This window comes from Priapulus caudatus, unplaced genomic scaffold, assembly GCF_000485595.1.
Source record: "Priapulus caudatus unplaced genomic scaffold, Priapulus_caudatus-5.0.1 Scaffold9, whole genome shotgun sequence".
Lineage (NCBI taxonomy): Eukaryota > Metazoa > Priapulida > Priapulimorpha > Priapulimorphida > Priapulidae > Priapulus > Priapulus caudatus.
Window position 1 is genome coordinate 519516 of NW_014577070.1, and position 17298 is coordinate 536813.

The 17298-nt window shown below is 44.3% G+C and overlaps 1 protein-coding gene across 1 annotated transcript in view; it reads right to left on the minus strand.

Annotated features, from left to right (window-relative positions):
• LOC106806673 (protein arginine N-methyltransferase 5-like) overlaps positions 1-17104 on the minus strand; it is a 48865-nt gene extending 31761 nt beyond the window's left edge. Inside the window, 9 exon segments of the mRNA XM_014808689.1 lie at positions 8620-8697; positions 10188-10259; positions 10582-10671; positions 11436-11649; positions 12771-12880; positions 13099-13230; positions 13382-13467; positions 13627-13742; positions 17000-17104. Of these exon segments, the coding sequence (XP_014664175.1) occupies positions 8620-8697; positions 10188-10259; positions 10582-10671; positions 11436-11649; positions 12771-12880; positions 13099-13230; positions 13382-13467; positions 13627-13742; positions 17000-17100 (999 nt within the window). The 5' untranslated portion in view covers positions 17101-17104.
• Between the last annotated feature and the right edge of the window lie 194 nt (positions 17105-17298).

A 17298-nucleotide genomic window follows, 5' to 3' on the forward strand; every position in this document is an offset into this window, starting at 1 on the left:
TGAGTGTGAGTGTGTGTGTGCGTGTGTGTGTGTGTGTGTGTGTGTGTGTGTGTGTGTGTGTGCGGGTGTGCGCGCGCGTGTGTGCGCGTGTGTGTGTGTGTACATGCGTGCCTGTGTGCGTGCGGGTGTGTTCGTGCCAATCTGTGTTTCACAATTAGTCCAAAATTCCCACGCTACTTGTATAACCCCTATCTATCTATCTATCTATCTATCTATCTATCTATCTATCTATCTATCTATCTATCTATCTATCTATCTATCTATCTATCTATCTATCTATCTATCTATCCATCTATCTATACCAACTCATCTATCATGGAGCGCTGCATATACCTGCCACATAGAATGCGCAAATTAACCATAGCCTTGTTGTTCATACTGTTGTAAATGTACTAGGCAACTTTACTCGTAAAACGAGAGAAAACAGGCTTGACGGATTGTATAAACGCGACTTCATAGTTATAAACAACATAGATAGATAGATGGATAGATAGATAGATAGCTAGATAGCTAGATAGCTAAATAACTATCTATCTATCTATTATCTATTATCTATCTATTATCTATCTATCTATCTATCTATCTATCTATCTATCTATCTATCTATCTATCTATCTATCTATCTATCTATCTATCTATCTATCTATCTATCTATCTAATAGATAGATAGATAGATAGATAGATAGATAGATAGATAGATAGATAGATAGATAGATAGATAGATATACTCTAGTCATATCCCGAGTTATCAGAATTAGTGAAAAAGAAGAAGTGAAGGTAGTGAATCATGTCCCAAGCCTTCAACTTCAAGGAAAGGTTTTAATTGCCGTTTGGGCCACCGTACCCGAGCGTGCGGACATCTAGGCGTAAGACCGGCAGACGACAGAGTAACACGCTCACGCAACGTTCGTATAACTCGCTGGCGCTCCCGATGAAGCACACGGTGATAATGATGCAGCGTGTACGACAGAAACGGATGCGTAATTGGCTAAAATCCCTCCTCTACTACTACTACTACTACTACAAGTACTACAAGTACCAGTTACTACGCCGCAGCAGGGAGATGAAGAGAACGCTCGCAACACTCGTTCATTAGCAATTACACACACGCCGCTAAATATCATCGACAAACACTCGACAGCGATTCTGGTTGCCATGCCAACTGACGATAGCGGCGCGATTTGCGAAAGATGATTCCCGCGCGCGTGGCAAACAAACAGACGACGAACGATCACAACTTGCGCCGCCGCCGCCGACGACGACGACCGCCCACGTACGACCGCCTCGCCGACGACGACGTGCGGTGCAGAATGTCAACGCTGCGCAATACATATCATACGAATTGTTGCGCAATATACATGCGATCTTTGCGATGCGCACGTACTATATAGAGATAATGGCGCGTTTTACGCGAGGTGTGGGGCCAACCCCACCCCCACACGCTTCTTCTTGCCAATATATCAGCGGCGGTTTTATGGCCGGCAACGGGGTGTAATGACAGCTATACGTACGATACGTGGCAGAAGCCACATGGGCGCTGTTGCTGCTAGCATCGCAGCGCTGTCGTTGTGCACCACGGCTCAACACGCGGTTGTGTACACGGGTTTTTCTCACAACGATAGCAACAGGGGACGACGCTGCCTGGCCAAAGCCTACGTTAGGACGTCAGATTTCGTGGCTGTGCTCAGGATTAGGGTTTCATTAAGGTTATGGTTAGGGATACGTTAGGATTAGGGTGTCGTTACGGTTAGAGCTAGGGATGGGTAAGGATTAGCGTTAGGGTTCGGGTCATGAGTTAGCAGAGACATTGCTAGGTTAGGGTTAACCGGTTACTATTAGGGTTAGAGATAGAGTTATGATAATGATGGTGATGATGTTGTTGTTGTTGTTGATGATGTTGATGATGATGATGATGATGATGATGATGATGATGATAGTGACGATGATGATGAAGATGATGATGGGGGTCCCAACGTGGGATCAAGCCCGTTGCTCTGCATGCGATTCCAGTTTTGCGTGCGTCCGTGTGTGCGTGCGTGTGTCCGTGCGTGCGTGCGCGCGTGCACATGTCTTGTGTTTTACCTCCGCGCGTGGTTTACTTTCTAGCACACGTATCATCAGCCAGCACTCTGAGCGCTCGGCTGATCAATGCTGGGCTGCGGCATGCATAATTGACTACATCGCAGCCGCACACCTACCCTAGCTAATTGCGACCATTATTTCCGGCGGAGAGCTAAATAGTCGTGCATTAGTCATTAGTGCATCGTTGCTGTAGCGTCATAACGCGTCCATCTGCCGATCCCGTGTGACGGTGCCTCACTGTCAACACGGCACCTGGCGTTGACACCTCAGCTTCGCCCTGCTTTTAGGCCATCCGCCTGTTGTCACGCATCATGCAGGGCCGTGGCTCTAGAACGTAGCTATAGCCCTTCGCTCTGCCACAGGCCATGTGGCAGAGCGAAAGGCTATAGTTCAAGATCTAGCGGGGCCGTAGTAAGAAAAGGGCCCAGCCACGCACGCGTGAATTCGGTGAAAAAAACTGCAAATAAGTCTCACAATGAGTGTACGCTAATAATATGAAATCGTCAAAATGAAACCCTCGTTTCAGACCCCCTCCCTCCCCCCGGGCCGCCACGTTATTCACGTTGCTTGGGAGCCGCGCCCCTCCCTCGTCATTACTCATCTCCTCCCTTTCTCCCTTAGGAATTCTCCCGGGATATACGGCTGTCATGTACTTCAGCTTCTTACGGCCGGGTCACCGTCGAAATTGACATCGGTCGTAGTGGCATCAAGAGCTAATAATACACATTAACTAATAATACATATATGTATGATTAGCTCTTGCTGGCATGCCACATATCGCCCAACGCTCGTTTCCTAATATCAATTAGTAACAAACCGTACATAGCTACGACACGGTAACAGCGGGTGATCATAAACAACATTTTGTCCAGGATAACGGTGACTTGTAATCCATAGATATTCCCGCCGCATGTTTGACGCTTGTCAGAGCTGTCTCATAAACACCCACTGTATAGCGTGAGTAGCGCAGAACTCGCAGTAGCGCGATGCAATCTGTCAAGTGCGAATAAGGAGGGATAACGCTCCCGTTACTACGTCTGCTGCACTTCGCGAATAAGTACATATACATCTCTGCCGTATCTTGCAAACAAATATTGATAAACGATCATTTTTGTCGAGGCGGCAGTGACACGAACATATGATATTACTTTTTGCCGCTATCGTCTGCAGCGAGCCTCGCATCACAGACAGGAAATCTCCCGCGATCTCACGTCAATGCTCCGTCCGTTGCAGGCAGTAAAGATGAGGAAGCCACGCTGCGGATGCTGGCCTCCGCTGCTGCTGCTGCTGGCGCTGATCTTGCTCCGCGCCGCCAACGCCGCCGACGACAACGCGACCGCCGCGCCGCGCTGCCCCGCGCCGACTGTCGGCCCGTGCACCTGTGCCGCGGCGGGTCCCGACGGCGGCGTCGCCATCACGTGCACGGCCATCGCCGACGTCGCTGGCGCCCTCGCGGCGATCGCCGCCTCCGGCGTCTCCGTCGTCGACGAGCTTCGCATTCAGAAGACTCTGTGGCGCGCTATCGGCCCGCGTGCGTTCGCCGGACTGCGCGTGCGCCGCCTGGCAATCAACCGCTGCGGCGTGAGTGAGGTCGCCGATGCCGCGTTCGCCCACCTCGGCCGCGACCTCGTCGAACTCGACCTCAACTTCAACAACGTCAGCCGGCTGCCGCCCGCGCTGTTCACCGACGCGCCGCGGCTGCGCGTGCTCCGCCTCGCGACAAACGCGCTCGCCGAGCTGCCCAGCTTCGGTGCGGCGCGCCACCTCGACACCGCCGACCTGTCGCGCAACGACGTGCGCGTCGTCCTTGATGACGCGTTCGCCGAGGCCGACTCGCTGCGCGTGCTCAACCTGCGCGCGAACAGCATCGCCGTCGTGCAGCCGCACGCATTCCGCCACGCAAACTCGTCGCTGCGCGTGCTGCTGCTGCAGAGCAACGCCGTGCGCGCGTTCGCGCCCGACACGTTCCGCGACCTCGCCGCGCTCTCCGAGCTCAACCTCGACGCGAACGACCTCGACGAGAGCGCGTTCGCCGCGCTGGCGCCGCTCGCCGCGCTCGAGACACTCTCGCTGCGCGCCAACCGCCTCGCGGGCGTCGCCGGAGTCGGCGCGCTCGCGCGGCTGCGGCGCCTCGACGTCGCCGACAATGGCATCGCGACGGTGGCGCCGCGCGCGTTCGCGGGTCTCGCGGCGCTGCGGCAGCTGTCGCTCGAGCGCAATCGGCTCGGCGCGGTGTGTCCGCAAGCGTTTGCGGGGCTGGGCGAACTCTCCGTGCTGAATCTCCGCGGCAACCCGATCTCGCACCTGCCGGCCGAGGCATTTGATCGTAACGAGACGGCGGCGGAGGATGAGGATGCTGCGCCGATGCTGCAGATCGACCTGAGCGGTGAGTAGAGAGGGAGGGAGCGAGCCACCGGGGCTTCTTCTTGTTTACTGCTTTGTTTTTGTTTTCTTTTGCGAGGTCTTTTTTGTTTTCTGCTTTGAGTTTTTCTCAGTTATTTTGGTTGTCTTGTTGTCGTCTTCATTTTGGTCTCTTTCTTTTTATTTTTCTCCTTCTACTTCTACTTCTTCCCCGCCTCTTTTGCCTTCCACTATTTTTTCTTCTCCATTTACTTTTTCTTTTTCTCTTCCTCCTCCTTCTATTTCTTCCTCTTCTTCGTCTTTCTCTTCTTCACCTTCTCCTCCATTTTTGTTGCATCTTCAGGCTCTCTCAGGAACGCAACTGCAAGCTCGCAGTGCAACCTGCTACACAGCGACCACGTGGAGCTGCTTGCCAGCAGAACTTCTTCTTGGCTTCTTTCTTCTTCTTGGCTTCTTTCTGCTTCTTCTTCTGCTGCTGTTTCTGCTTCTTCGTCATCGTCGTCGTCGTCGTCGTCGTCGTCGTCTTCTTCTTCTTCTTCTTCTTCCTCTCCTTCTTCTTCCTCTTCTTCTTCTTCTTCTTCTTCTTCTTCTTCTTCTTTTTCTTCTGCTATTGGCAATATAAGACCAGTAACAAGCGATTATATCGTAAACTAGTAGAAGAATCACTTCATAGCTAGCATCATTTCATGAGCTGCCGTCAACTTTGGATCGACCATAGTTTCGCAGAGAGTTTCAATCCTCCTCCAACATAATTCCTCAGTGACTTATACACGCTCGCGATCGCCACGTGATGTAGATCGATGTGTGGTATGCAAAACTGCAATATTGTCCAGGTTGGCACACGCTTGTCATACGTCAACTAATGCGGCTCGTTTATCTCCCTCCGCAGACAACGCGTTCGACTGCGACTGCCTGGCCGCGTGGCTGCGGGAGAGCACGTCCGTGAGCGTGCAGGGCACCTGCAGCCTCCCCCCATCGCTCGCCGGCCGCGACATATCGGACGTCGCCGCCAAAGACCTCACCTGCCCTGACGGCTTCATCGGCCTCACCTGCGTGCTGCCGCGGCGCGCCGACCAACAGCCGCTGCTGCTCGAGATAGCGAACCAGACGAGCGAATCGCTCGCGCTGTCGTGGAACCACAGCGCGGCGGATGGCGGGGGCGAGCCGGCGGGGTGGTACGTCATCGAGTACAAGGCCGACGGTGCTGCCACCTCGCGCAGCTACAACGTCAGCGGCGACGACTCGGCGGCCGTTCTCTCCGACCTCGCGGCGGAGGACGCTTACACGGTGTGCGTGACGGCGGGCGGGGGCGACGACGGTGACGGCACGTGCGTCCGCGTGTGGACGCCGCCCGCGCCGACGCCTGCGACGTGCCCGACGCCGCTGGCGACCCCTACAACGCGGCCCACCGACGCGACACGCCCGTCCTCCACGACGCCGTCCCCGCCATCGCAGCGCGTGCGGCTCCACCTGGTGACGATCCGCGACGACACGATCGAGATCTCGTGGGGTCCCGTCATCGCCGACGCGGCCGCCGACTTTCGCGTTGCCTACAGGCCCTACGCCGGCGCCCCCTACGACTCCGTCGATGCCAATGCCGCGTACGGCGGCTACGTCAACACGTCGCACTACCGCACGCGCGTGCACGGACTCAACGCCAGCGCCATCTACACCGTCTGCGTGTCGGGACGCGCCGCCGACGTTGCCTTCGACGCCGAGTGCGTCAACGTGCAGACGGGCACGACGGCTCGCGACGGTGGCGCCTCCGAGCGGTGGTACTCGGGCGGCTTCGACATCGCGATGGGCATGCTGGCGACGTTCATCGTGCAGACGGCGATCATGCTCGCGATCTTCGGCTGCTACCAGCACGTGCGGCGGCGCGGCTGCGGCGGCGGCGGGGGAGGCGAGGGCTCGCTGCGCGTGCCGCGCACGCACAGCAACTACCTCGTGCTCGAAGAGGTGGAGGCGTCGACACCGCAGCTCACGCAGCAGACGGGCGACGACGAGGAATTGTGATCCGCGACGACGACGACGACAACGACGTGAGACGGGGTGAGACAACGTCTCGACCTTGCAGCGTTTCGAGGTGATTCTGGGACTCTCGACCCTGCTGCATCTGGAGGCAAGTGCACATGGTGGGAGAACGTCTCAATGTTGCTGGGATAGAGTCTCGGTTTTTACGTGTAATACGCCAATATAACGTGTGCTGAGACGGCATCTGGATGTTGCTGAGACAGCGTCGCGACTTTGGTGCATTTGCGTGGTGAATGGACACGCCGAAACAGCACCTTGACACTTTTTAGAGACAATGTCTGGACGTTGCTAAGACAGTGTCTGGAATTTACTGAGACAACGTCGGGACCCTTGCTGAGACAGCATCTGGATACTTGCTCCACTGAGAGGCGAGTGGAGGACATACTGACACGTCTAGACCTTGCTGAGACAGCATCTGGATGCTTGCTCCATTGAGAGGCGAGTGGAGGACATAACTGACACGTCTGGACCTTGCCGAGACAGTGTCTCGACCGTGCCGACATATTGTCTCGACATTTATGAGACAACGTCTGGACCTTGCTGACACAGTGTCTCTACATTTCTGAGACAGTGTCTCGACCGTGCCGAGACATCGTCTCCACCATGCTGAGACAATGTATGGACCTTGCTGATGTTGTCTCAACATTTTTGAGGCAGCGTTTCCACCGTGCAGCAATGCTACATGAGCAGCCACGCTGAGGCAGCATCTCCACCTCGCTGCAAAATGTCAAACCAATTTCCTCGACGACGCAGCGCGTTACTGAAGCAACAGAGCAATGTGCGTGGACGGTGGGTGATATATCACGGAGAGCCTATTACATTCCAGAACACATCAGAAGCTGACTCTTACCGACGTTGCGTTGTGTAACGAGGGTTTACTGACCGTACAAATCAGACTGTCATATCAATAATGTAAAATCAATCTTTCGGAGTCGTTTCTGTTTACAAGAATCTGTTGCTTCTGAGATTCTTTCAAGAGAGAAGTGAGTAGGCCAGGGCTGCCAACAATAATATTCGTATACGATGCCGTTTTTAGAATAAAAATAACTTAATAATCATCACTGAAAAAGTATGGAGCAAATAAGCTTAGCCAAAACGCAATTCAATTGTAAATATGAAAAAAAAATCACATTTTTTCCTCAGTTTGTTACATATTTATAGACACCGAGTCACCATGTAATCGGATAATGCTTTTAAGATAATTTCTTTTTCGCAATCAATAAGCTGCTAGTACACTTTGTTTTATAATTATATTTTCAAGTGAACATTTTGAGTGCTGTAGCGGAGTCCGTCTATTAAGTGTAATTCACAGACTCAGTTTTAGCTAATCTACAGTACTGCTTCAGTTATGCACAACGCTATCTAACGACGCGTAGAAATTACACCCCGACTCAAATACATCACTTAGTGATGATATCATTCCTATTCTACATTCGAACACCCCGAACATCAACAACGTAGAATGTAAACATAACGGATCACACAAATCATCGTGACACGTATTTCAATTAAACTAGACGAAGACATGAAAGGAACACTACGGAATTTAAGCTGTATGACAGTGCATGCATATCTATGGATGGATATCGCATTTTTGTATCTGGTGTTGTGTGATGTTTACATTTGTATTCTGGCAATGTTTTGGTTGTATGTGAAAAATATCTTGTCATGTCTCTAGATAGAAGTGCAGGTATATGTCTTTGTGCTTACCAATGTACTAGTAATCCATGTAGTAGTCGAACAGTACTAATTGTGTGTTTGTACCAAGAGGAAACTCTTCACTAATTTCTATGTCCAACACTTGTGATAAATTTCAATTTGAGTATCAATGGAATGAGAAAACTTGTGAAAATTATTAAAATGTGTTTGCCTATTTCAAAATGAAATCATCAAGAGCTTTTCACTTGACAGTAATCATATTCAAGGGTTCAATTAGTAATAAAAGCAAATACGCTTGCGACGAACGCTGCTGCCCACAGGTGGCAGAACTGTACACCCATCAATCACTATTAATGTAGAAAACAGCAAAAATACTAAATTATATCTGTATTATAACTGATAAACTACCTTAATAAATGCAAATATTAATTAATTGATCATTCATAAATACATACATACATAGATAGAAGATAAATGACTTACCCGCTGGTATTCACTGTACTTCACTGGATCCTTCTCGAATATTTCATACGTCTGCGACTCTAGGTTGTCCATGAGAGGCTATCGCAAAACAAACATTACTAAACAATGATAACAATTCTAGCCTTCAGCAATGGTTGGCAATAAATTTCGTTTTGTTTATACTATGTGCAGAATTGAAACGTTTTATATTGAGAAAAATTATTAAAATGGTGACTTTAAACAATATATTGTCACAGGTGACATAGGTTCTGGTGTTGTCCCATTGCTGTGATACAGCCAGTACAGTACAAATTGGGTACAAGTGTGTATATAAACTTTTTTTAGCATCAAGTGGATGGACAAAAATAATGGCTAACGCTCCATTAGGAGTGTTCCCAACTTTGATATCATTAATTATTAATTATTAATGATTAATGATTGATAATCCTAACCCTAACCCTAAATGACATTCAACCACAAACTAATATATGACCACGACCATATATACATGATATATATATAATATATATATATACACATATATGTATATGTTATTATGACCATTAATGACATTAAAGTCGGGAACACTCCTAATGGAGTATCACCCAAAATAATGGACACATTTGTTATCATCACTATTGTCAATTAAATTATTTAATATTTCTGCATGCTCATTTTCATAGTTTGGGTGGTAATCGTAGATAAATGTAATACAACTTTAAAACAGAGTAATATGTGTACCAAATGCCAATAATAAAGTGTAATATAACGCAACTTATGGCATCATCACAAGGGGCAGTACATGCCAGACATGAACACAACAAGCACAAAGCTGTAATTTCAAAAATCGCAATCATGTACAATTTTCAAAAAAATATTAAACTCAGGCATGAGAACAGGTTGAGATGTTTTTTGAGAAAATATTTCAATTTGTGTCTTCAGTTTGCATCGCACACTGTCCTGCTAGGGGGGTCTAGGGGCGTGCCCCCAGGAAATGTTTGAAATTTGGAAGTGCAGATAGGTCATTTCCATGCATCCTGGGGGTGATTGTAAGTCCATTCTGTTTTTAGTAGAAGATCAATTTCATGACTAATGATTGAAAGTCTTGTCATTTTCTATGAAAATTTCAATGTTTTATATACACCGCGATATTTATCTGGAGTTCCGTTACTTCTGTGTGAAATTTGACGTACTCTTCCTGACTTTTTATGAAGTTTAAATAAAAAATGGTATCCATTTTGACAAGAAAAGTACACCTTACCCCCCCTCTCAAATTTCAAAAATGACCAAAATGAAAACCAAAACCCGGAAATCCGCAAATCCGCGGAAAATTCTCATGCCTGTAAACTGTTGAAATTGATAAGCATCATAAATAAATGCTTATTTAATCAATGCATTATAATTTAATTAAAACATACATTATAAATATGTGCAACATAATTACAAACTTGCATTGTCTGACTGGTGTGGACATATTTATAGTGCCTATTTTGGTTTACACATTCAAATTAACATTTTGGACTCTGACCTTAAAATGCATATTAATAATAATATAAGATCACTTCAAAAATAAGAACCCTATATCTTACCTGCAATGGAGACTGCAGGTAATCCTCATAACCCTTGGCAAATCTTGCAACAGGATCGAGATTAGGCATTGCCTACAACGAAAAATACAGTGGTTTACCGATATTGGCACTGTGAGAAATTCATACTCAGAATTAGAATTAGCGTGGGGATCATAATCAGGAGTAAGTAATTATTTACTCCTGATCATATTACAGCTAAACTGACTATAAAATTCACGCAGCATTAATTATGAATTGTACCTTGCCCAACACCCTAAACAAGCCATTTTTTCTGCATTTCATTACAAATGCGCATTTTCTGACAATTTTATAATTTTCAATAATTTTAATAAAATTCCCATAAATGAGATGTGTGACGTACGATGGTCGGACACTTTTACAAAACGTGCATTACCTGGTAAATGTAGGACAGATACTGCTGGTAGGACACGAAACCCTGCTCCTCATGCCTGGTGTTCCCACTAACCATCAGCTGTGTATCCAGCTGTCAAAGCAAACACGTTTGCAAAACATCAGTTCACCCCTGCAATCTCCAAACACCGATTATAGATATTTCTGACAAGAGTGAAGAAACTTACTCATAACACAAACATGATATCTATGGTTACTATCTAATGGTATCTAATATATATAGTATACAGCATGCAGGAACGTAGTTAACCAATTTTGCCGGGGGGGGGGGGGCAAAGCCACGTGCATGGTGTGTTCTGGGAAGGTGACCGCCGTTGTCTATATAATGTACAGAGATGTAAGTGGCAAAAGAGTAAAAAAAAGAAATTATTAAATATTTAATCATAACCGGAGGATGGTGGCCTTGGCCACCATAATGAGGGGTGCTTCAAAGTGTTCTCTGATGCAATTTTAGAACATTTCAGACAACTTTTTTACATGAGGGGTTTGATATCAATATAAGTATATAGATCTGTTTCCAAGACACAAGACTGGTCTGTCACTCATCAAATTATCAATAGAAAACCAAGACCTGCCATAAAACATGGAAATTCAAAACAGAAATGATGATTTTTGTAGCTAAATTTTTTTCAGAAAAACTAAACGACGAAAATTTAAAAAAACGAATTTTTGAACAGGAAATGAGAAAAACGGAATTCCGTCAAAAAACAGAAGACTTACATGTCTGAATGTATCTACATTTCTCTTGGGGGGCAGCTGCCCCGCTTGCCCCCCCCCCGTTAGCTACAGCCCTGGTATGTTAATGTTAATACCAATTCATTGAAACATTTTTCTCACCCTAAACAACCTGTGCACCAGCTTCTGATGGGCTCTCGACAGCACCGGAAATCCTTTCTTGTTCGTGAGAAAAATCGAAGTTGGCAAGATGGCACATTTGATGGGTTCGCCGAGCCACCGGTCAATCTCTTCCTCACTGGGCAGATCTGCTGGCACGACGATCGCAAGACCCAGAAATTTGTTGGTGCCACAGACACTACGCAGCTTGTTCCACCTGCCAAGGACGCGACAATTACCGACGAACATGGCTGACTGTGCATGACAATTAATCATACAAATATCAACTTAATATTTGTCTTTATTTATATTAACAACAAATGTAATGAATCACTATAATAATTAATTATAAAACTAATTTTTAAACAAGACTACTGTTGGTATAGCTCTTTAATGATACTCCATAACGTTTATGAAAAGTTTGTCCTGTTTAATGTTCATGAGAAATATATCCAGACTTAATATTAAAAACTGCTGCTGGGTGTTTATTGATGTTAATTATGTGTGCTGATCCTTTACATTGATAACTTGAGCTTCACTAATAAAATTTCTTTAAAAAAAATACATGCTGTAACCTTAAATAAATTAACAAATGAAGAAGCTAATATCCAACAGTAAAATTTATAGTTAGCATAAATAATGAGTTAAGTAACTAAAACTGATAGGTAAACCTTGATGATTTTTATGATTCATGACTTTAATGATTAAAACATGAAAACATATTATTTTAACACGTTGAAATATATGGCAATAGTTCAAGCTAGGTCAATGATATATACTTTCAAGAGCAGTACAACAAATGTCACCATCCAAAAAATATAGCACAACCACTGCATAAATCACGTTTTTAGTTATTTCTTTTTGATATTGAATGGTAAAACTTCTCACATAGCATAAACAGAAAAACTAACTGAAAATAATTCTGAAATTTGTGCACTGCACATGCGGAGTTTTCTACACAAAGAACTGTGCAACTAGTATATAGGATAAAAGTGATCCATACGCATTTAGTTAGATTCATTTGCTCTGGGGTTTGTATGAAGTATAAAGTGTCGACTTCCCCTTTAATGAAAACTCGTGTTTAGATGTATTAGACACCGTTTAACGGTTTTTTGGTTTTACGTATGTATGAATCTAAGTATGATAAATTGCTCATAAAATCTGATAATCTGGTATTGATCCTCAACCATTAGCTAGAAATGAATAAGGAATACCTAAATTCAAACTCTTGTGAAACCCTTTATGATACCCCATTTACTTTCCATCCCAATTTAGTAATTCACTTTAATAATCGGAATATATGAACCCATTAACAAGTGAGTATTAATTCCAGTTTACCATTCCCATGTATCAAGTCCTACGGAGGCAAGATCTTCTGGTACATCTACGTTAGCTACAACATCACTTATCTCCGTTTTGGCAGCTTTCATTGGCACTCGAATCCATATCTGAAATAGACAGACACCATAAATATCAATTAAAATATGCACAAACTCTTTACATCATACAACATGCATTGCAACTGTAATATATAGCTCTACGAAACACGTTACCTGATAAACTCAAAAGTAGCACAATGTTTACAGCTGGTACGAAATAGCATACACATATTTCTTCATATAGGGTATTAATACCAGTATCACTACCAATTCAGAATATTAAATACCTGGTTTGTAAGCCCTGTCATCAGAACATGGTATAAGTAGCGAGCTAGGTTTACACAACTGCCGCTTGTTAATGGGACGATTACTGATGGTAGAGCCAAGTAACTGGCGTATTTGAATTCTTGATCAAGTGCCTGAAATAGATGCATTGTATGGAATTAAATTACTAACTAGTTGATTATAGATTCATACACTTGTGAGATTAAGGTAAACGATTACAGTGTTTAGCATTAAAGTTTAGTTTGTAAAATAATTCAGATATAAACATATATATAATATAACTACCTTTTCAGAATTACGACGAATGATCTCTTGGTCCGAGTCCATTTCTATCCATGGTGATATCTTCCCAACAATATATGTTGACCAGTCTGGCATGTAAATATAAATAGGTAAAACTAACATTTCCTCTAGACACGTATCTATATGTAATGTATATCTGAAACTTACAAAATCCCAGTTAAAGAAAGCTAGGGATGTAATCATGAATGCAAATTTATTTGCTTATACTTTAAATTTTAATAAAGTACCTTGACTCGTAAGCAGTAAATCAGAACGTGTAAATCCATTCTTTTTTACCGATTTTCCTTCGATAAATTCTCTCATGTGTTTGGGATGAGTCATTGGAAATGCTGCAAAGTCATATCTGGAATTTGAAAATACTTGCATGTAACAATGATTAGTTTTGAAGTAGGAGTATGGTCATCTAATCCACACTGTTGACGATAACTGGCACCTTTTCTCATTTACACGTACACAACCCCCCAACAAACTCATAGTAGTTTGCCCAAATTCACTGCTGGTTACTGTGAAAATACCAGTAGTACTAGGAGTAGCAAAGAAATGAGTGTTCTGTGTGCTCCAATGGCAGTGTCAGTGACGAGCCCAGAATGCATAGATACTGATATATAGCCCAACATGTTTGTAAAAATGTGTGGTTCAGAAAACTCTGTGCCACCTGCTTTGGCAGTTGCAATTCAAATTGTAAACAACTGCTGACAAACCAAACTTAGATAATTTTCGATTGAGTTTTTCATCATTGTCTCAACCATGAAAATTGAAATTAGATGTGGCAGTAACTTGAGTAAGGCTAAATTAGTAGGCAGTGGATATTTAACCGTATACGGCAGAGTATCCACTTCCGCTATTTTACCGTACAGCACATTTGATTGGCTAGTATATTTATGACGCCATTACGTTCATACTAACTTACGTTACTAACATACACTATATACACATATATAAATATACTAGCCAATCAGAAGTACTGTACGGTAAAATAGCGGAAGTGGATTCTCTGCCGTATACAGCTAAAGTGATGTCCACTTTTTCACAAAATGTAAGTGATTCTGTTCACTTTTTATGGTTAAATTGCTGCAATATACTTCCTATTTTGCTATTCCATTCGATGTGAACAAACACTCGTGCCTCATACATAGCCCATAGCAAGCATTTAAAGTAACTATTGCGAGTGTTTTCCAGTGTTTTTACCACTTTCATGACACCTACTGTTATTGCTCGAGTAACAGCAATGAGTGTTCGAAATTCACGTCGGCCCGTCGGCCCGCCGCCGACAGTTTCGATGCCGGGCCTACAGCTTCTTGATAAAACTGGCCTGCTGATCATACAGCTATTTGATCACCGAAAATTCGAAACACTGAGAAACTGTTACCTGTAGAAATCTTTTCTTGCATATTAACTTCCAGGGGTATTTACTTGACAACTAATCTGTGATAAACCGTGACATACACCCCAATGCATTCGCCCACTGCATATTCGCGCACCCTGATTGTAAATGAAAGAGCGATAGCCTGGAACCTTGTTCCAAGCTGCGCACCACAGTGTGATAAACTAAAGGGCAAGTTGCCAGTCGAATGCGGAATTAGCTGCGAGTAACATGAAATCGTTTCTCATTGGTGGGTGACCGTGGGTCTAGCTGGCCTGAGCAAGTGTCTCAGATTTCGATCAATCGAAATGACTGTATGATCAACACATGGTTAGACTGGTGTACGTATGACGGCTCCACTTGCAATGTTATGAGACGCTACTACGTTGCTACCGATGTGTAACAGACTACCAGTCTGTCTCTCTGCAGACTCTGCTGTCAAAGTGGAGAGTCGTAGTTACCAAGGAGCTACATATAACAACCATGTGGCGTTTCCTTAATTGTGAGCCCCCGGCAAAGAAGCATAAACAGTCATCCGACGAGAGGAAGGAAAAACAGAGGGATTATGATTATGGACATTGATAATGACTAATAAACACAAGGAAGAACATGATATGCTGTTTTATTACTGTAATTTGCTCCAAAATTGCCGGGCCTACAGCTTTGCTGGCGGGCCTGCAGCTTTTAGGAGCTATAGGCCCTGCAGGCCTACAGCTTTTTCTGCTCAGTGGCAAACACAGACAGCAATTGTCTAGATTAACAATAAAATGTCTTAGAACCTTCGTATTCACCAAATAAGTGGCAGTTTCGAACTACTGATTTCAAACTAGTTTTTGTAAATGATCGTTTTCTGTTATCTTGAACTAGACAGAAGTATGGATTAGCTTGTGGCACCACCGCTTATCTGCCGTAGACCAGTACAGGCTCTCTCAAATCATGCACTTGTTTTCAATTACTCACCGACACAAATACAAGTTTACCAATTCTGCCATTAGGCATTATCGGCACACGATAAAATTTATTGCTGTTACGATGTGGTCAAATCCATTTTTCTATCCTCAGGACGCCAGACGTCCAAAAGATGCTATAACTGCATAAAATCTTAGTGTTTTTAATGTTGGTGTAATCAGTGATATTTCCACTGTCAGGTGAGACTATATTCAGCTATATTTAGTTTTTTCTGAGCCAAAAAACTCGCAATAGTCATTTTAATGTCGTGATCATAATAATATTTAATATCAAATCGCCCAGGTTTTTTGGATTTTTAACTAGTTGAGAAACAATCCTATCAGGTAAGAATTTGAGGATACATTTAGTCCCATTAGTACTAACATTTAATGTACAAAAATTGCAACTAAAATTTTACAAATATACACCATAGAATATTCGTGACGTAGTCAATTTAAATAGCCACTGCAATATTAGTAGTTCAAGTTTGAATGTCAGCACTATCATCGATATGTAATTATTCCGTGTCAGAATCATCACGACACAGCACACGGTCACTGCGTTCATAGAATCATACTAATGCTCATAGGGTCTATGTCCCCCAGGGTACTGCCGGAACGTACCCTGGGTACGGTCCGGTATACCGGAACGTACCCTGGTCACTATTTGATATGGTTAGGGTTAGGATTAGGGTTAGGGTTAGGGAGTAGGCGTAGGCGACTCCCTAGACTCGTTAGTGGAGTAGGCGAGGTACGGTCCGGCATATTAGAGAGTACCAAGGTACGTTCCGGTATACCGGACCGTACCCAGGGTACGCTCAGGCAGTACCCCGGGGGACATAGACCCTCTCAGCCATACTAATTGAACCGAAGTAATTCATGTGTAGAAATGTTGGTTCAAGGATAGAGAACATGGCCATGGGTCCCAAAAAACCAATGTCATTTACATCAATATAAATATAATATTATATCAATATAATAGGTTAGGGTTAGGGTTATGGTTAGGGTTAGGATTAGGGTTAGGGTTAGAATTAGGGTTAGAATTAGGGTTAGGGTTAGGGTTAGAATTAGGGTTAGGGTTAGGGTTAGAATTAGGGTTAGGGTTAGGGTTAGGCACATTGGTTTTATTGGGACCCATGTCATGTTCTCTATCCTTGGGCCGAAATGTTTTGTTACTGTGCCTGCACCTGCACTCAGCTGCAGCCTGGCTGCATGTCTTCTAATAGACTAATATGCCATGGTATATCTAGAAATCAACCAATAATAACTAAATGCTATTCCGTGAAATACCCAGAATTTGAACATTCTCTTAGTGATCGTGATAAGTCAGGACAATGATGAAAATCTAATCCAACATTTGCTCTCTCTGTGGGGGCTGCCATTCTTCTCATCGTGTTGGTTGTTCTTGCCAAATGGTGCGGATGAGACGTCAAATTAACATTACTTTCTTATTTACTAATATATACAATTAGCGCATTCATTAAATGATTAAGTTTCAATTGCAATTGTATAAAAATATTATCAAACGCTTAATATATGTTTATTGACTTGCCACTGTTTTGACATATCCGGCGTTGTCAAGGAAGCCG